The 20,389-nt window shown below is 41.1% G+C and overlaps 4 protein-coding genes across 7 annotated transcripts; 1 reads left to right on the forward strand and 3 right to left on the reverse strand.

Moving 5' to 3' along the window:
• Positions 1 to 229: 229 nt before the first annotated feature.
• Positions 230 to 6,839, reverse strand: RB195_000963 (uncharacterized protein; the record flags this gene model as incomplete). Of its 2 annotated transcripts, none has more annotated exons than XM_064197527.1 (14): positions 230 to 344; positions 446 to 517; positions 1,439 to 1,548; positions 1,616 to 1,750; positions 1,801 to 1,897; positions 1,951 to 2,037; positions 3,554 to 3,732; positions 4,027 to 4,151; positions 4,685 to 4,846; positions 4,958 to 5,098; positions 5,154 to 5,289; positions 5,361 to 5,428; positions 5,603 to 5,726; positions 6,819 to 6,839. In XM_064197527.1, 14 exons carry the CDS (start codon positions 6,837 to 6,839, stop codon positions 230 to 232), a joined length of 1,572 nt encoding a protein of 523 aa, XP_064053408.1. The 2 variants fall into 2 exon arrangements, with proteins under 2 accessions (XP_064053408.1, XP_064053409.1); XM_064197528.1 differs by having other exon boundaries at positions 3,970 to 4,151.
• A 9-nt stretch (positions 6,840 to 6,848) lies between these two features.
• On the reverse strand, positions 6,849 to 12,125 carry RB195_000964 (uncharacterized protein; the record flags this gene model as incomplete). Of its 2 annotated transcripts, XM_064197529.1 has the most annotated exons (16): positions 6,849 to 6,872; positions 9,083 to 9,124; positions 9,348 to 9,499; positions 9,561 to 9,676; positions 9,817 to 9,924; positions 9,986 to 10,074; positions 10,221 to 10,346; positions 10,471 to 10,616; positions 10,740 to 10,812; positions 10,942 to 11,047; positions 11,099 to 11,146; positions 11,219 to 11,342; positions 11,423 to 11,488; positions 11,545 to 11,692; positions 11,750 to 11,863; positions 12,069 to 12,125. In XM_064197529.1, 16 exons carry the CDS (start codon positions 12,123 to 12,125, stop codon positions 6,849 to 6,851), a joined length of 1,539 nt encoding a protein of 512 aa, XP_064053410.1. The 2 variants fall into 2 exon arrangements, with proteins under 2 accessions (XP_064053410.1, XP_013299005.2); XM_013443551.2 differs by lacking the exon at positions 6,849 to 6,872 and having other exon boundaries at positions 9,023 to 9,124.
• Positions 12,126 to 14,861: 2,736 nt separating this feature from the next.
• On the reverse strand, positions 14,862 to 16,899 carry RB195_000965 (uncharacterized protein; the record flags this gene model as incomplete). The annotated part of the gene is made up of 4 exons (XM_064197530.1): positions 14,862 to 14,888; positions 15,748 to 15,816; positions 15,874 to 15,988; positions 16,772 to 16,899. The coding sequence occupies 4 exons, from the start codon at positions 16,897 to 16,899 to the stop codon at positions 14,862 to 14,864; spliced, it is 339 nt and encodes a 112-aa protein (XP_064053411.1).
• Positions 16,900 to 17,398: 499 nt separating this feature from the next.
• Positions 17,399 to 20,284, forward strand: RB195_000966 (uncharacterized protein; the record flags this gene model as incomplete). 2 transcript variants are annotated; one of them, XM_064197532.1, is made up of 9 exons in its annotated part: positions 17,399 to 17,474; positions 17,642 to 17,663; positions 17,741 to 17,854; positions 18,525 to 18,663; positions 19,057 to 19,171; positions 19,286 to 19,373; positions 19,495 to 19,582; positions 19,711 to 19,828; positions 20,172 to 20,284. In XM_064197532.1, the coding sequence occupies 9 exons, from the start codon at positions 17,399 to 17,401 to the stop codon at positions 20,282 to 20,284; spliced, it is 873 nt and encodes a 290-aa protein (XP_064053412.1). The 2 variants fall into 2 exon arrangements, with proteins under 2 accessions (XP_064053412.1, XP_064053413.1); XM_064197531.1 differs by lacking the exon at positions 17,399 to 17,474 and having other exon boundaries at positions 17,542 to 17,663.
• Positions 20,285 to 20,389: the final 105 nt, after the last annotated feature.

Raw genomic sequence — 20,389 nt, forward strand, 5'->3', positions numbered from 1 at the left:
TTAGCCAACTTATATGCAGGAAAGACGAGGGAAGAGTAAAAAATACGTGTTTTACAAGTGGGACCAGTGGGAAATTATGTACTAGGGTGAAGAATTGAAGCAGGCACACAGAAGAAATTGGAATGCACTGGTGGTCACGTGGGAATCGGGAAGCTCGTTGCACATGGCGGAGGCAGACTCGTCGCCAGTTGTTTTGGTCCACAACTTCGTAGAACACGGACAAGACCTGTCATGTCGGAGATATCAAACCCATTTTAAGCATTTCGTCTTCAAGATCTCGCAGATTTCGCTCGAGCATCTCCACTTCTTCGAGGCGACCTGCCGTGGCTGCTTGAGCCAGATATCTGTAATAAGCATGAGTGAATGTGGCTTGTTGTAGGATAGATTTTTCCTTCACGCAAACTTTTTTTTGAAGACTTTTCAAAAGCTTCACATACTCACTTACCCTTTAATAATATCTCTCTGCTCGAACATCGGATGAAGCCTGTCTTCTTCTTCCATGAACGGATTATAAGCTCTGAATAAGGTTCGATTTGACGTACAAGTGGTTTTTCACATGTTACAGGAATTGCAGCCGAATTTATTTCCAATTATCCTGTCTGGCCCCTAAGTGTTCATATGGAACTCGAAGTCTTACCTTAAAGTGACCAGTGGGTATGAACTAGTTTTTTCCAACTACTGCTAATCCCAGAATATTTAGGAGATATGTCGGAAATGAATTAAATCTTAAAAACATAAGAAGTGGGGTACCATTCCAATACTTACATGTATAAAATCAGTGCACTTTTTCTCCGTTCACATTAACTAATCAATAATTGAATAGGGAAATTGCATTTAACCCCATTTTCTCGTCATTTTCTGGGATCCCTTACTTAACTGCCCGAAACGCCGCTACCAGTAATTGAAAACAGAATTAGATACTGAACGACTACTTTAAAAAAAACTAAAACAGATGACTACTGATTAATAGCCCCTTTATTAACCAAATTAAGGGAAAAACTATGCCGTCCTTTTCCCTGAGCCCGACTCAGTAGTTGGAAACACGAAATGCTAGCGTTCTATGGTCTGCAAGAGATTAAAAAAAATGAAATAGTGAATTTATTAATATGCAATATGTGCACTAAATTAAGCAGATAAGCACTACTATTTAAGTTAATGAGAGTTCTCGATTAGTAAGACAATAAAAAATTAAGAAACGTTGCAGCCGTATTCCGTATAAAATAAAAGGGTACTGCTAAAAGCAGTAAGCAGATTTTGATTTAGATATTATTCAGTCCAAGACTCAAAAAATGCAGTAAACTACAGTTCGTGGATTCTGGAATGAGAATTCCCTCCCTGGTGAGCTAGACGCCTTTTTTTCATCATAGGACTTACTGGAATAAACACTCAACCTAAACTCTAGCAGAGTATATTAATATCAATGGTGCAAAAAAATTACTTGGTTTGTTGTGGTGTCCAACCGTCGTCGGTTTGTTTTCGTGGGCGTTCATGTACTGCACTCAATAAAGGCTTATCTCTGGAAACAATGGACGGAAAAGAGGAGCATGCCTGAAAAGTAACGTAAACAAGGGTTGTTTAATTAATAAAAGGTTGCCCAAAGAAAACTGAAACGCACTCGAACGCCAACATTCTCACTTGCTATACGCATCCTGGATTCCTCTATTTGCTTAGCAACTTCCTTTTTGTGAGCTTCCACGAGTTTCTCGTACTGCTGTTCTGTCGGCAACGAAACCATTGACAAAACCATACCCTAGAAAAAGCACTTCCAATTCAACAAAACAAAAGTAGGTGGTAGGATACCTGTAGAGTTTGAAGACAAGTAAATCGAATATTTTTTCTTAGCTGTGCTTCTCTCACACCACATCGTTCATTTTCTGCTTCAGCGGCTATGGTCTGACTGTAAAAGCCACACTTATTAATGTGACAAAATTAGGCTCAACGACTGCTAACCTGAGGGAGTCAATGTCGCGTTGCTTCTGAAGAAGGCGACCACGAACCTGCTCCGCAGCCGCCAGTGTATACATAGTCTCACCGTTACTAAAATCATAGCATTGTGGATCATTACTGCTAACAAAACAAAAAGAAATAGAAGAACAACTGTGACTTCGTTTTGAACAATTTTAGGAGCACGTGCTTTGATTTGCACATCCCCCATCATGCCCACATAATAACGCGCTTAGTCCGTGTGTGTGTTTTTTTTTTTTCTTTTGTCTGTCTGCCACGAAAATACTCCATAATGATGCAAAACTCTGCACCGGTGGGGTGCCAAACCATCGTCATGCACCTGATAGGAGAACACTCTACCCTTCCATCATTGTCCAGAAATACGCTGCTATGCATGTTGGCTTTGATGGCCCTAATTAGTTTCTGTCATATGTCAGCGAGCGTAAATAAACTTTTACGCGAATGTACACTTCTAAATTTGCAAACTATCAGGCTATATATTAACGGGCCTCTTCTGTCACGTCCGTTCTTCAACGTGTATGCGTCGGTGTGTGTCTCAGCCACGAAGTTCCAAAAAGAGAGGGAGACGGGTAACATGGCGTCGGATAGGTGCGCGGATGTCCCAACGATAGAATGAGTTTCTATGACTCATTCGCATACCTGTTTCCAAGCATAGTTCCCTGATGCTGCTAACATCCTTTCCTCAAAAAGTAGAAGCACCCATGCAAACGGCTGCTTAGATACAATACTAGCCAACACACGTTCACGTGGTCTGACGTAGAGTTTTATCTTCATCACTACGATGATTCATTTCATTTCATGTTAGCACATCATTCTGTACTAATTGCTGAGAGTCGAGAAAACTCATACTTCGAATAATGTTTCCAAATTGTGGAGGTTTCAGAGAAACATAGATGTAAAATTAAGTTTGATTGCTCTCCAAATATAGTACTGACGCGTTTGAGAAGAAAATCATGAAATCTCTCATCTATACTTAGATTTTTGAGTTTAAAAAAATGGAAAAAAAGTGTTGATAGAAGAAAAAAACAATTGTAACTTCACGAAAAAAGTCACTACTGCTATTTCTTATTGATCGGTGAAGGCGAGCGAAGCGAACACTACAAAAAGTCTGGAGTCCGGCTTTAGCCAGACGTTCAGACTGGTAATAAGGATAAAGGATGAAGTAAAGTGACCGAAACAATGACTTGCGGCGGCTAGAAGATGTGTCAAGTCAGTGCTTTTATTTTCCCGGACAAGTTTGGCACCAATTTATAGACCCCGGAGGGATGAAAGACTTGGTGAGCACTAGCGCAGAATCGAACCTTCGTTCGATTGTGGAGAAAGCGAAACCTCTTACCGACTGCGCTACACCCGCCTCTCCTCACATAATCATTGCTAAAAATCTAATTAAGAAGGTCAAAACGGCTCGGTGGAAATGGCGGTTGGAATCGACGAGGGATAATCGCGAGCTGCAGTGGTAGATGGTGATAATAAGAGTCTCCCTGGATTCTAACCGCTACGCTCCATCGTGCCGCTGCGAGCGCAGCCGCTCACGCGACTACATCTTCCTTTGCGTCATTTTGACTCTACCGTACTAGGGTGAACTCACTTGATACTATCAGCCATACGTGAGTAGCTGGGTACCATGGCTGAAGCTTCTGCAATCATCCGATCGAGTGTTTCATACTGTTCAGCGAGTATTGGTGGATTTCGCTGCTCCATCATCAGTTCCCTCCTACTAAGATCTGCCATGCATGATCCGCACACTCGCAGACATTCGTTAGCATCCTTTAAAACGAGTATACGAGGTATCGACTTATTTAATAGATGGTGGAGACGACGAAGCCACAAAGTGTGTGTCAGTCCGTATTAACCAAGGATAGATTCAACACCCGGAACAACCACTAACGTTAAGGTGAAAAGGTGCAATAAGAGTACCAGCCACCAACACGTCACAACCACATCCCGTGCACGGGGTTTGAGGCGACGTTGGTCTACCTGCTGGAGTAGTGAGCCGAGACTGACTTCACTGCCATCCGTCGTCTGCATCTTTGAAACGGCGCCTTCAATGAACGAGATCACCTTTCCAGTAGTTTTCTGCGTCATTTCCAAAAGACGGCGACTATGAGATGGAGATACTTGTACAGTAGTAGATGCTTTGTCGCCGCTCAACATTTCTGCCGCCAAAGCAGGATTCGTCAGCTTTCCTAAAGAAACAGCTCCAGCATTCTTCCAATAAGTCAGTAGTTCAATGAACAGATATGTACATATCAGTAATGAGAAAGTCTGAGAATGTAGTGTATTGAAAAATTAGGTAAAAAGTGAAAGTAAATACTGCTTCTCTGATACCAAAAACAAGGCAATTCTATTAAAGTTATTGGCAATGTTATTAGGAATGGGATCAAAACTCATGCAAGACTAATTCTCTTTTTATCCTTAATCTTTACTGCTTTTCTATCTTAAGATCATAATAATGATGAATTATCAGAAACAAATTGTCGCGAAATCATATTCCAATATAAAACTCCAAAAAAAAAGCCCATTAGAACTGCTGATTACTAACAAAGTACAAAGTTTTCTCGGGTTAACCATTCTTTTTTCGTGATGTTTCAGTGCTAACCAAATGCTGGTGAGAACGAAAGAAAAAAATTTTTTTAACCACAATTACTGTGGAAAAAAACACGTAAAATGAATAATGAATAAATATCTACTGGTAGTAGTAGGATCGAAATGCACTTACTAGCAGATAAAAAAGACAAGAATTTGCTACACTGATGGCACATCACGCGACCACAAAGGCGGCAATGGTGGCGACGTCTCGCTATACTGAATTTCGTTGCGCACCGTGTGCAGTGCAACGATTCCGAATCAGCTGACCATGGTACTACTTCCCGTTCAAACTCTGAATTACCAAAATGAGGTAATCTAATACATGAAAAGGATAGGAGGGAATGAAGCCCAAGAACAACACATGTATTACACAAGGTTCCCACAGCTACGTTCAAGAACTCACCCTTTCTTTTCGCTGGATCAACAGGGCACTCATTGATGAGACGATCAAGTCGAATTATCAGCATATTGGTCCTTACAGCGCTTTCATTAACCGAAGAATCCCTAACCTTGTGAAAGTACTCTGTGTTGGACCGCGTTACTCCTGCATCAACACCACGATTTTACCACCGCAAACATTATAGGCATCACGATCATACCAATCTCTGCCCTAACAGGAGGTGGTCGAATAACCGCTGGAGGGCGTGTGACTCTAGCCTTCTCATTCACCCTTTCTTGAACTGCTGATGCCATGCTGGCTAGATCAGCAACACTGTTCGAAACACCAATATTCACCTAGAAAAGAATCAGTTCAAATGCTGATTGATTTATTTGACCTCCGAATATGATTTTGTGACTTTGACTACCTGTGACAATTCCGCGGTCATTTTTGCATCGAGGATCCTCATACCTCTTTTCGCTTTGTCGAAAAATCCTAGATGAAATTTATCGTGTTGGAAGAAGTATATGTCATAATTAAGCGCCCCTTACATAAATACAGAAACAAATTTATTGGTGTAATCAGCACCAAATGAAACAGTACACCAAACTATAGCTTTTAAGTGAAAAATTTCAGTGACCGTTCCTAGAGGTTCTAAAAAAGCCTCACCTTTCACATTATCGATGACAGTCTCGGTTAAATCTTGACCTCTTTCGGGATGGACGGTATCGACATGACTTTGCAATCGAGGAAAATCGCCAAGATCAGTCATACAAAAAGGACAGATGAACCCCTAAATAGACTTTCCATTAAGCGGATTCAGAAAGCACCTTTTTGATCTAGTTGCTCTTGTAGTTGCTGCTTCTCCCTCTTACAACAGACAAATCTTTCTAATATCTAATAATATCTAATAGTATACAATAATTTCACACTAAGACCACTTCGCATTGCACTTCTACATCAACAGAATCAGTAGCAGCTCTTTGCATCGCACATATTCTACAATACTTAAACGGAGGTCGTAACAATACGTGCGTTATTCGGAGCCGGTTCTCCCTATAGGACGTTTTCTAAACGCATTTGCTATAGAAAATCTAAAAACGTGATGGATACCATAACAACATAAAAGCATTTCAATTCAACTGAGTCTGTATAGAAGCAATAACACAGCAGAGGAATAGTAATCGGACTGCAAAGGAAAACATAGGTTCATTAAAGGCATCACTCCACGAATCTGAGATGGTACGGATTTCAGGTGGAGTATTCGTATACGGGATGGGAGACTATGGAGAGGGGGGGTGATTCCGTCCATTTCTTCCTAATTGCCGTAAAAAACGGGCCGGACGATACTTCTTCAGTTTCTTCTGGCGCACTATTTTCTACAGGGAGTTCGACTGGAGCGCGCCAGCCTTGTGCGGCTCCGCATCTTCCGGACCGTTTTTTGTGGCAATTAGGAAGAAATGGACGGAATCACCTCCCTCTCCGTAGTCTCCCATCCCGTATACGAATACTCCACCTGAAATCTGCACCACCTCAGATTCGTGGGGTGATGCCTTTTACGGGCGAGGTAAATTGTATACCACCTCTGTATAGTACGCGTAAACAAAAACGTGCGAAAAAGTACTGAAAAAGAGATTTAGTGCAAACTAACATTACCGCACTGACTTTGAATTCATGGAGCTACAAGCAAATGTACTGCTACTTAATATATGAAAAGTTGCGGATGAGTTACTTCAAGCCCGTCTTTTAAACCAAATTCCGATTTAAAAAAACTCGAAAGTCATCAGAAAACAGCAATATTCCAACAATAACTTCTCTTAAAATTGCAAATCTTGCACGTTATTTAGATTAAAAAAAAAGAAAAAAAACACGAAATCCTACGTACCTGTCTAACAGCGTCTGCCATTTTGATTCTCTACCCCATTATGTAAGCAGTAACCTAAACCACAATATTTCTCTTGATATCGTTAGGTAACTAAACCTATTACATTGAATTTGAGGGGGTGAAAGCTATAGTTGGATCAATACAATATGAAGCACGGACAATTCCGTAAGTGGCTGCGCTCGAAGCGGCGCGGTGGAGTGTAGCGGTTGGGATCGTGTAGGGATCCGCGCTACCGCTACGCATCTCTGCGGTTCGCGATGGTCCCACCTCGATTCCAACCTCGCCGCTTCGAGCGCAGCCACTTACACAACTGCTTCATATCGTTTTGACCCGACTATACATGTACCTAATTGCCATCACAAAAAAATCTATACAACGCATATGATAAAAATAACAATTTAACAGTAGTGTAATGCAGGAATGCAGTTGTAATTCCACCACATTATTTTGCTCCAGCGTCTCTTAAGGATGTTACATTTTTTTTTCGAAAAGGTTGTTTCTCATTTTATCGGTGTAAAAACAATTCCAACAACTCGATGCCCGCGTATTTCGAAGCTGCGCGGTTGTAATCAAGCTGGGACCCTCGCTCGCTTACCCCTGCAGTTCGAGTCGCTCGCAATCGTCAGCTCAACAGCGCCGAACCACTTACACAACTGCACCGGTGCTTCGGACCGTTAGATTATAGACAGTACCTCTTGGACCTATGAACACCTCATCTTCAATTACTAGCCGTTCAAGCACAACATCTTACTGCGTAACTGACAACCATTTTTTGTGACATATTGGATGGTAAACTGATGGTAAGAATTTGCTCAATGAAACTGATACGCTCTCAGCTGTGAAATCAAAGCATTCTTGCACCCATACGAAAAAGTGGCACTATAACCCACAGAGATTGCTTCGGTACTGGGAACAGATAACGAAGACGAAAAAAAAAACTAAGGAAATCGATTGGTTACTAACACAGATAATGCCAGAAAAAAGGTGAGTACTCGTCAGGAAAAGACCCGAGGAAAAAAGAGCACTGGATGTGAGTTCATATTTATCTTATATTCAACTTCTGCATAAAGTGGACATGCTCATTTGAACCAATTGGAAATAATCATGGAAATAAGAATCTACATATGCATGGAAAAACGACAATACTGCCATAAAGTGCACTCACATGAGTGACCCGATTTTGAATTAAACACATTGCAGAATCATTTACAGTATGAAATGTGAAACAGAAAAAAAAGAAAATGGATACAGGCTCTCAATAAAATGAAGAAAATGGGAACAAAAACAGAGATTCAACGACAAATAGACACGAATAAAGTTAATAAAGTAAGTATGTGAAAATTAAAACCTTTCACGTGCGGGATCATACTATAATGTACTAGAAACCATTTGAAAGCAACTCTTCAGAACTTAGAAGAAACTTGTACATTAATGATGCCCCTATTCAAAACAATTGTTTTGGGTGAAGTCAATCGACAGAAAATGGGATTTTTTTTTAGCTCTTGCAGTTCTGAACTTGCTGCACTCCAATGTTTTGGAAAAGATCCATGAAACAATACATGAGGGAAAAAGGAAACTCTCGCCCAATCCGCTCTTAAAGGAGAATGAAAACTTCCACCAATTGAAAAGCTCTATTCTCTTGGGAGAATAAAAAATTCTGCATGTGAGTATAGCTAAGGAGTGGCTTTAAGTTCTATAGTGCAAAACGATCGAAATTCGTGATCAGAACACAAACAAAAGGAAAAAGGTTGTATAAACAAAGTTCCCCGTAAGAGCCTAAAATAAAAAAAAACAGTAGGAAAATGCGAAATTTGGAAAGCAGTATTTGTGTTGTTAGATGTTAAGGGTCACCTTGGAAAAGCTACGATGTTATGTGGCCTCACAATTCACCTGACAAACTTAAGCTGGGCATTGATATAGCGGTCGAATCTCTCATAACCTTTATTTGCACCAATAGAACCTCCATTGTGTTCGGTGCTGATGTAATGAGCTGCACAATTGTGTAGGAGCTCTTCGAATAATTATTGAGGAGCAAATATTTGCCCACTTATAGCACGTACGAGTTCACACTTTGGCTTTCCGCAGCGCAAAAAATTAATCTTTTGATAGAGACTATAACAAATTATGAAGAAATAGAGGAATAATCAAGAGGAGCAGCAAATTGAAGGTATAAAAATTAGGAAAACGAGAGAAAAACAGTGAAGCTAATCATCCAAATACATAAGCTCATCTAGAATTTTGTCATAACGAAAGAGATCAAAAACCTGTATGAGACGAAAGTTCTCCTGCGCAGTCTCCACGATTGTCTGAAGAAAGAACATAACCTTTAGTGAGGGCACTTCTCGGCAAATTTTTGTGTGATACGTCCACATGCTACAACTACATCGTGATTCTCAAAAAAATAAATAAATAAAGCCATGCTTCTATAGTGAGGAGACTTGCATTGATGGGATTCCATTTGAAACGAGAAATCACGGTAGTGTTTCGGACGTCATGAATGTTACGAAGTAATAATAGAAAACTACTGACTTTGACAGCAGGAATGAGAAGCATAGTGTTGCCTACACGTTGTCCAATATCGCAAACTCCGGTTCTATCATAAAAACCAAACCAATCATTGTAGACCCTATCACGAGCCTCTCGCACAATCTGGCTACCCAGTTCGGATAGACTAGTAGCTCCTGAAAACTACTGAAAAGTTAAAAAAAAATAGGTCGAGTGGACTAACTAGAAAAGACTCACCTGGATCAAACAACAAGATAGCTGTCAAGGCACAAAATTCCACGTCAGTCATGTTGTTGTGGTACATTGGACCAGACAGCTCGAGTAGAAAGTCTTTCAGAGGTTGTATGAAGAGCCTGTAAGGGAATAACATACCCAAACAAGTAGTCAACGCAGAAAAAAAAAACAAAGGCTCAGAGAAAACGCATGCAATATCTTAGTAGTGAAGAAAGGCCATATTATAGTGACTTCAAAGAATTTCGAAAGTTCGTCTCACTTGTTCAATGTTTCACGATCCGTGCCTTTTCCTGTAACTTTATTAGCTTCCTCAGTTATAGAATCGGGATCCTCAAGATCTGTATATGTTCCATCATTATGGAATATCCTAAAGTGAAGGGAACTTTCTATAGACAACTGAGACGCATGGATGAGCTTTAAAAAACGACCTGCTCGTTTGTAGTCCTCCAGCACGCATGGTTATGTAGTATTTCTCAAGAATTGAAAAGCATATAGAAAAGTTCTTCACAAGTGCTACCTTAACAGTAAGCTAGAATCTTCTCAATCACGTATCCCTATTCTCATGTCACAACAGCTTTCCGTTTCGCGGTAGAACGCGTGCAGAGTGGTCACGATACAAAATGGATGGAACATTCAAATATGTATGAAATGCTCGAAAAATACCTTGTCGTCCACTTTTAGCATTGGAAATGGTGGAACGCTGTTCAAAAATTCGATGAGAAGTGCGATATCAAGACGCACACGATCATGTCTTACTCGCTCTCCGTAGTAGCATGCTGGCCTCATTGTCTAAATGAGCAAGTGAGCAAAACAGAACAAAAAAAAAACAAAAAGTAACAGGAGACTTCAGCATAGTTCAGCAGTTCACGTAATACGTTAACGAAAGATTCAAGATGGAGATCTAAAAACAAACAGGCATTGTTCCACCGAGGATGTCACGTATGGAGTCGGGACAGTACACAAGACGCCTCCGTTCCAACATTTGCCGATAGGAGTCCACCATACCATCGATTAGATTTTTTGAACTCATGTCACTCATTTCACTTGAAGGACATGATACTGAAAAAAAAACGCGTACGACATAACAATATTATTCAATATTTGCAAATTGAGCATTGTTGCGTGAAAACAGAACAGCAGAGGAGTTCGTGACACTGAATTAAGCACTATGAAAATACTAACCTAGATGTGTACCAATTTGAGTGGGCAGCTCTTCAGTCACTACTGATATTGAAGAGTGCTGCAACCGAGCGACCTCAAATAATAAACAGATAGATAAAAAGTTGGAAGAGACAATTCGGAGGGAAATAAAAGGGCGTTCACAAATGCAATAAGAGAGCTCTTTTCGTATGTAATGCAAGAATGTACGTAGGTTAAACCACACTTCGCCACCAGCTGATGCATCTTCGTGACTTGTCGAGTAGTCATCGAAAGACTTCTTAGATATCGGTGTTTGGGAGAAAATGAGTAACTGCTCCGCAAGATGTGCACTGCAAAAGTCAGAAGTAGAAGAAAAGACAAAACATGAAAAAGAGACTAACGTTGAATGAGGAGAAATGTGTTGTGAACTGTCTCCATTTACATTATCCCTGAAAGTGACAAGATCCTCCAACTTTCAAAAGAAGGGACCAGGATATTTAGTGCAAATCATAATCACTGACCTAAAAACTGACAGTGAGGAAGAGGAAATGTTCGGATGAATATTTTGTGATTGGTGATGAATGGAATTCTGCTCCAGTGCACGTCTAATTTTGGAGCCGTACGTATCCCGGTGCAATTGTACACCTAGAGCAAAAGTTTGGTTGGGCTAGTAGTTAAGATTACTAAACATGTGGTTTGTTATTTCTAAAATTAGAAATACCTACTTCCTGGATCCATTCCCATTAGAAGGCACTTTTGAAGACGACATGCCCGACAGTAGCATCGATGCTCTGTATTTTACGAAACAGTAGTGACAACTATCAATTCATACGGTAGACTATCTTACTATGATCAATCGGACAGTTGAAGCGGCCATCAGAGCTTCGCCGACAGGAATATTTGCGGTTTTCAGAGATCGTGCGACGGAAAAACGCCGAACAAGCAGCGCACGATACAGCTCCGAAATGAACAGTCCCTCTTGGATCGTCACAGACCTACAGCTGTCATGAACTGACAAGTCATGGGGTCTTAAATGGTGGCTGATTACTCACAACACAGGGCGAAAAAATTGGCCCATCACGGCATCGCTTCGAGGATTTTATTTCAGCCACTTCAGGTTTTTCTGTCTCATCTCCTAATTTTTGATTTGGTGCATGAAGTTCTCCCTGAAACACAAGTCTGGGTCGTAGGTAGTAGAACGCTTTTAATATGAAAATGATTGAACAAAATAATCATTTCATTGCAACACAATCTTGAAGAAGAATTAAATGTGAATAGTGAAGTTTTCGTCTTTTAGTAGAACTAATAAGAAATCTCCCCAACTCACTGTTAACCTTTAACTAATATTTCTCTTATGATGAAAACACAAACCGCGTAATTTTTCCTTAGGAATGCAAGGAGATCAACATCTCCACTGTCATCACCCATTGATTTTGACCCGCAAGCAATCAATACACAGAGTTTGTACAAGGGCAGCAAATAAAACACTGTCTTTGGTCGCTAGGTGTCGTCTCTGGTCGCTGAAGATACGGCAGCTGAGCGATAAATATTCGCCCCCTCGCATCGAGTTATCTAAAAACTCGGTGAAACACTGCGAACACAGTTAACCATCACTAGAAGTGAGAATTGGTGGGACGTTCAGCGCAACGACAGATAAGAGAACCAAGAACTCCTTCATGCAAATAAACTAACTTGTACGGTTAGTGAAGTCGAGATGTTTTGATATCGATTGGAAACGATGAAATATCACATGGATGAATCCTCCAACAAATACTCACTGTTTCAGACCAGACTCTTTCAGAGTTGATCACTCGAGAAATAATGAACCCACTGACAAAATGATAGAACTAGTTGCACAACAAATAACAGTCAGTCGTTAGATTGCATGTTGAGGCCGTGACTTCACAGTTACAAATCGAAGAAAAAACAAAAAAGTGGTTTTTGAAGAAATTCTCCTTGGCTTGATTTCTTGTTGGGATTCTGCTGGCTTGAGCGTTGACATTATATACGCATATGAAATTTGTATAATCTAGAATAAGCGGGGATTCCGATATCGATGCGTGGGAGTAGTCGACGATGCGTAAAAAGGAGTTCCAAAGCAGAGGATAGAAGCCCAGCTGAGGTTCACGGGAAACTTATTCAGTCCCTGTATTCAGTATCTTTTATTCAGGGAGATTAATGCACTCTGGAAGATAAAAATGCACGGGTTGGGCGCACATCCCTATCACATAAAAAGTTGGATAAATGCTATAAAATGCATCATGTAGTTCATGTGCTTTTTGAAATGACTAAATTGTCCCCTGCTTTACTGTTCGCGTGACTTATCCCTGCTTATTATCATTCTACTCTTCTCGTTGCTGGATTTTCTATTGTTCCTTGCTTCTTACTCTGGGCACGCCTTTGAGCGTAATAAATAAATAAATAAATATAGTGGAAATACATATCCACTCCTTCTACCATTGGAAGCGTTTGTCCAACACATAGCTAGGTCCTGCAAAGAAGTGGAATTGCATTAAATTTGTGTCAGCTAGTGAACGAGATAACATTGGACAGTACAGTGGTGAAAAGTCGCTATTGGTTTCATTTCCATGAAATCTATCCTCTTAAGAACAAACACATTGAATAGAGGCTCAGATCTTGGATGTTAGTTATCCGAATGACTACATATGTATGTATAAATAAATCATATGTGCATAGGATCAGATTGTTGAGGCGGCGGGAACTTGATACTTGTTGTGCTACAATTCCTCGGTGGAGTTTTGAATTTCGTATGGTATTGATTAGCATGTACAGGCTGTCATATGGCAGCCTTAGGTTATTTGAGTGTTCTTTGGCGTATATGCGGGTATATCATAGGTCAGTGGGGCATAGGGTGATTTCGTAATAGTGTCCTCTGGGTGTTCTCTGTTCGGGGCGGGACACTATTACGAAATAAAAGGCGTGATCAAGGATCACAGGTACCAATAGCCATTCCGGCTTATCGACGGCAAAGTGCCCCACCAACCCTCCCAATTTTTTACGAGGGAAATTATAAGAAAAAGGGTATAATACTTGCTAAGATGAAAGGTCATAGATTTTTCTTTTTCAATCTTTCTTCTTGATCACCGAAGGAGAAGAGCAGAAGATACAAGGAGTATGCCCTCACGTTTAGGCTTGGAATCAACGGCCAGAGTAATCGATTCTTGTATCGATCGATCAGTAGCGCCAGGAACGCTTCGTATTTATAGAAGGGTCAAGGAAAACTTCCTGAAGTTCGTCGGCCGATTCAAAGTCCCGCTTTCAGCGCTTCAGAAGCTCAGGAGCGTTTTCATAGCGAATCTCATCGACAAAGAAAGGACTAGATCAATAGGATATCATGTAGTTGCACTAACGCACTTCTTCGGTCCCGTTACTGGGGTGGGCATGGAGATTCAACGGGCACTACTACGCACAGCAAAAAGGACGGGACCTCCCACTCGCCACCGGACAAAGGCTACGGAAAGGGACGTCGAACAAATCATAAAATGGGCTTTACGGGATGGTTCGATGGCGGCATTAAAGGCTGCAACATTAATCTTGTTGGCGTTTTCTGCCTTTCTTCGGATTAGTGAGCTCGGTCCCTTACGTTTCTCGGATCTGGCTTATCACGGAGACTCAGTTTAGTGGCTATTCATCAAAAAAATCCAAAACCGATCAAATCGGACACGGTACAACGGTGGCATTCCGGTGGAATTACAGCTCGCAAGAACTATGGAACTCATACTGCGATGCATGCTCACCTTTCAAAGCGTCCGACTTTATTTTCAGAAACAAGAATGGAAGACCTCCGTCAAAGGACAACGTGGCCCGACAAATTCAGAAAGCGCTATCGGAAGCGGGTTTGGATCATCGGCGACTCACACCCCATTCTTTTCGCGGTGGAGCGGCCACATCTGCGGTTCGGCGTGGAATCGACTCAGGAAGAGTTATGCTAGCTGGCAGATGGAAATCCTTCACAGCCTTTCAAGCGTATGTCGATCCATCTCCTGTATAGAGTAGTCATTTCGTTAGGTGAATGAGAATGAATTAATGTAATAGTATCTCGTCCACAATCTTAGGTGGCTGTACATTTTTGACATTGTTTTTATGTTATTCACGTTGTTATCATTGTCAACTTTACCTCATCATTATCTCCTGTCCGGATTCTCAATTACTTGACCTCCATTTCCGGATCTGCAATTAAGTATGTATAATATTTACAATAGCCTCTGTTGTTCTCGAAAGAAAAATTGTATTCAATTTCCTTGGATCTGTTAACTGATTAATTGTTATCAACTGCGTGATTGTTTTCTGGAGTATATAATACTGATATGTGACTCCTACGTTGTTTAACGTCGATGAAGCCTTCCTTCTTCGCTGTGTCACTATGAAATTCAAAAAGGGTGTTTCACCGTAAAATATTGCAAGTGAAACCTCGCACTTTTACCAACCATTTTTCGACGTTTCGCACGCGGCAGCGAGATATTGTACCTCAAATGCAACTTCCACTTTCACTATCTTACGGTGAAACATCCATTTTGAATTTCATAGTGACATTGTGGAAGCGGTAAGCTCTATCGACGTTCTACAACGTAGGAGGTACATAAGTAGTATATACTCCAGAAACTAACACACCTAGTAGTGACTAATCAGTTATCACATCAAGGGGAAATTGAACACAATTTTTCTTTCGAGAAACTACGATCAGTACATGCTCAATTGCCGATACGGGAATGGAGATCGAGTAATTGAAAATCCGCATAAGAGATAATGACGAGATAAAAGGTTGGCAATTATAACAACGTGAATAAGATCGAAACATTGTCCAAGCTGTGCAGCCATCTAATGGCCATCTAGTGGACGGAATACTATTCACGTAACGAAACAGCCAAAATGACAAATATAGACAGGAGATGGGCCAAATCAAACGCTTGAAAGGCTCTGGAGGATTTCCATTTGCCAGCCACCATAACTTTTCTTGACTCGATATCACGCCGTATAACAGGAGTGGCAGATCCACCGCGAAAAGAATGAGGTTTGAGTCGACGCTGACCCAAACCCGGTTTCTTTCTGAATTTGTCATGTCGCATTGTCCCTTGATGAGGCTTTCCCACTCTTGGTTCTGAAAATAAAGTCGGACGCTTCAAAAGGTGAGCAAGCATCGCAGTATGAGTCCCACAATTCTTGTGATCTGTAATTCCATCAAAATGCAACGTTGTTCCGTGTCCGATTTGATCGCTTTTGGACTTTTTAATGAACAGCCACCAAACCGAGTCTCCGTGATAAAACAGGTCCTAGAAACATAAGGAAACGAGTTCGGTAATCTTTAGAAAGTCTGGAAATGCCAACAGAATTAATGTTGTAGCCTTCAAAGACGCCATCGAGCCATCTCGTAGAGCTCATTTTATAATTTGTTCGACGTCTCATTCTGTAGACTTTTCCTGTGGCGAGTGGTAGGTCCCATCCTGTTCGCTGTTCTCTGAGTGCTCCAGTGAATCTCCATGTCCACTCCTGAAGCGGGACCGAAGTGCGCTAGTGCCATAGGTGCGATAAGGAGGAACAGGCCCCCTCCCAGGTGAAGGGGGTCATGAGATATATACCTATGTCAACTTTAAAGAAATTGTCGACCGGGGGGGGGGGGGTGTAGTGACACGATTCGAATATACGTTAATATATAAGTTAATTTGTTAATTTCCCTGTTTTCACTGTCCTCTACACTTGCTACGCACGAAATTACGACAACGAAAATAAAATTCTCTTGTTTTAATTTTTTCCAAATTCCTTTTTCTTTGCTTCTGCTTTGCCTTATTTCTTTAGCTTACTTCGGTACGCACCTTTCATTTTGAGTTTTTCTCTGTTTCCTGTTTTTTGGATTTTCCGCCTTTCTTCCTTACTGACGAGTTCCGGGGAAGGCGCTTCTTATTTTCTATAATTATGTTATGCTGCAGGTGGGATAGACATCCATTCTGCTGCTATCGAGTCTTAGTTGGTTGTATTGCTGGTGCCATTGATTAGTCTTCAATTTTCGATAGAAATGAACTATATATGCTAAGTAAGTATACGATTAAATTACAAACCTATGTGAAGTCATCGACGAACATATTATTTCACATCGAAGTACGTTCTCCGTTGACGTGGTATCTCGTTTGGCACCATAATTAACAAGGAGCCGGCAGGTCTCTCGAAGCCCTTTTCCCTTGTACATTGTGAGGTACCAATTTAATTCCTTCTAGCTCCTTCAATGCAACATGCAACAGAATTGACAATGTTGGGATCTTTCCAGAAAAAAAAGCGTTGTTGTCACGAGTATGGTCACTCTCAATTCCGCCTAATCATCCTGAAAAACGACGTAAGAGACGGCGGTTATTGGTCTTTTTTTCCTACGAAGCACTTTAGAACACCACCCCTGTATACACGCTGGGTCTGCGAGCGAGTCACGGCATTGAATGAGATTTCCTTAGCAGTCTATTCCAGTAAAAGTAATGGATAGCTTTCAACAGGGAAAAAAGGAAGGGGAAAAAACAAAAATAATGCGGCTGCCGCTTCCTAATGACATCGAGGTTCTTCAGATGACATGTCATTTACTTGGCGAAAATGTGAATCGATGTGGTCAGACGTTTTCACTGCCTTCGACTCAATCCAGCACTATGGTTTTAATGATGGTTAGGCGTTCAATTTGTGCATAGTTTTCTGGCAAATTGTTCATGAAGCAATGCGGCTGCTCTCCAACGTTCCTTCCATCTTTTGGTCACCTCGCTCTTATGTTTACAGTGCACAAGTGTAAGTCACCCCTATCTTATCAATATATTTCTGATTGCGACTGAAAATGTCGTCTTGACGTGACGTGATGTTCTTTCTATGCACGCTGCTATTAGTTTCTCTGAAATCAATCATCTGTTTACGTTTTTGTGATTCTTCACCTAATTCTTCACTTTTTCGGGTTATAGGTGGTACTGTAACTGGCACAAGGTAAGCTTATACAGTAAAATACTTAAATCCTTTCTTCTTATTATAAACTCGTCATCACTGAGGTTGTATTTTCGCAGTGAATATCCATGGCAGGGCGCTCTCGTCTCCTACGACTCTGAAGGAAGCGGACTAATATGTGGTGCAACTATCTTGGACGAGTACTGGATTCTCACGGCGGGCCATTGCATAGTGTGAGCGTGTACACTGGAGTCAAAACGACATGAAGCACGGTGCAGTTGCGCAAGCGATTACGCTCGAAGCGGTGCGGTTAAAGGCATCACCCCACGAATCTGAGGTGGTACGGATTTCAGGTGGAGCATTCGTATACGAGATCGTAGATTATTGAGAAAAGGGTGATTCTGTCCATTTCTTCCTAATTGCCGTAAAAAACGGCCCGGAAGATACGGCTTCTAGCGTTCCGGCGCACTATTTTCTACAAGGAGTTTGATTGGAGCCTTCTGTACGCGCTGCATCTTCCGGACCGTTTTTTGGACATCCTCAGATTCGTGGGGCGATGCCTTTAAGATCGAGAAGGGACCCTTTCTACAACCGCTCCAACCTCGATTCCAGCTATTTCCACTGCACCGCTTCGAGCGCAGCCGCTTACGTGACTGCACCGTGCTTCATGTCGTTTTGACCATGACCTTACTATAAAAGGATAAAGTCACCGGCGTATCAATCCACTCTGGATGCGCCAACGCGTTTTACTGGAATTCGTAATCGTTGAGGTTTTGGAACCCCTGTTGGCCTATACAATTACTAAACAGTGCTTGCAAAGACCCTACTATACTTCCAGATATATTTACCAAAACATTGCTGCATTGTTATCGCAATTTCGGTGATCACTAAGAGTTTATTCAGAGCTTCGCCTAAAAAGACATATATACTCACTGGAGTCAATTCGCTCAGTAATCCGAATCACATTCATACTGTTGAACGTGCTTTTGTACATCCAGACTACGATGCTGATCGAATGTTCAACGACATCGCCGTCGTTAAGGTTACAAAAGATTTGGAAGACATCACTTTTCGATTATTTTTTCACTAATTATTATTACTTCCTTTGTCCTATTTATCTGTTCAATTATTATTTTATCATTTGATTTACTTATATTTCGCTGGCCTCCGACGACAGCACGTAGAGGGTAAATATGGATTTTTCGTGGTATCCGATTATGACGACGGTTCTTTCACTTTGAATTTTTATTCGAGAATAAAAGAAGGAGAATGTTCCTACAATTGCTCATCGGAGTCCAACGTCGCACTGCTTTATGGATATTAAAGTCGTTTGAATTACTTCTTTTTTACAATCATGACTCAAGATCAAGATAAACACCTAAAGAAAAGCTGGGCTTCAAGAAATATAAGGAGCATCAAGCAGCAAACATTACAGAGCAAACATTCGTTATTCGATGATGGCATATCGAGCGTTTGCCTCCTCAAAAACGATTCAGAAGTTCTCTCATCAACTAATAAGGGAATCGTCACAGGTTTCGGGCTTCATATAGGTCCGTGAAGTCTTTTCTTCAGAACTGAAAACCTAGTGTACTGCATGAGCTTACAGTTTGCGGTTATATAACTTCAGTATAGCCATACTCCTGCTCAAATACTGTATTATTCAGTTAGTGAATCGATATTCGGGGTGACTCTGAGTGTTAGCGATGTCATGCTTCAAACATCTTTGCCAATTATTCCACTTCGCAAATGTCAGTAAGTTTTCTGCTATTTTTTCCAACATGTTTAACTTCTTTGTTATCTTTAAATTAAATGTTCCGAAAAGTTTGCATAGTCATCTAACATACTGTGACAAGACGTTCTCTGACCACTTCAGAAAAGAATGGCAATTCGTGTCCCGAGGAGCTATAACTATAACTCAGAAACAATTGTGTGCTGGATCGAAAATGCGTGGAACTGGACCGGTACTAATTCAAAAATCTATTATTAATTGATTGCTCTTAATCTATATGGTTAGGTTCATATTTCCACACCTTTGGAAATCGATATGGATTGATATGGAGATAGTCAGGAATATTTTTTTCTATTTCAGGGCGACAGCGGTGGACCGCTGCTCGCAAAAGACAGGCATGGAAGACTGGTACAGCTTGGAATCACCTCGTTTGGAGCAGCAGGGCTCCAAGGGCTTGTGGATCAATCTACATATCCCGGTGAACTTTCTCTCGTTGTAACGGCTACAAATTTAGGCAACGTGCCTTAACGTTCACCTTTTTCCAAGTGAAACCATAAGGTTGCGACAAAAAATTTCAACTCATTTGTTCGTGTGCCCTGTTTTAATCAAGGACTACCTCCGGCAAAAATTACTATGAAAATATTTCGAAATCATTTCCCAGCATAAAAAAATCACTTTAAAACCATAGCTGCTGCCAGATGTGTTCATCCGGGTGTGCGCGACGCGTTGCCGCAACTCACGCATCTTTTATACGTCTGACGTTCTTCCTCTTTGACTTTATTCGGCTGCACGCTATGTAATGATTATATAAACCTTTCCAGGTGTCTACACTCGTGTCTCTTCGTACGTTCCATGGATCGAGTCAGTAATCAATGCTGGCGCAACATCCGTTGCTTCCTTGTTTTTGTTTACACTAATACTTGAGATCATCTGACATGAACTGAGTACGAGAATAGTGAAAGCATCGCATATTCATACTTTATTTATGGATGTCTACTTATACCCGAATGGTTCTGGTCATCTCGCATTGGTTGGAAGT

Source organism: Necator americanus, chromosome IV (genome assembly GCF_031761385.1).
Source record: "Necator americanus strain Aroian chromosome IV, whole genome shotgun sequence".
Lineage (NCBI taxonomy): Eukaryota > Metazoa > Nematoda > Chromadorea > Rhabditida > Ancylostomatidae > Necator > Necator americanus.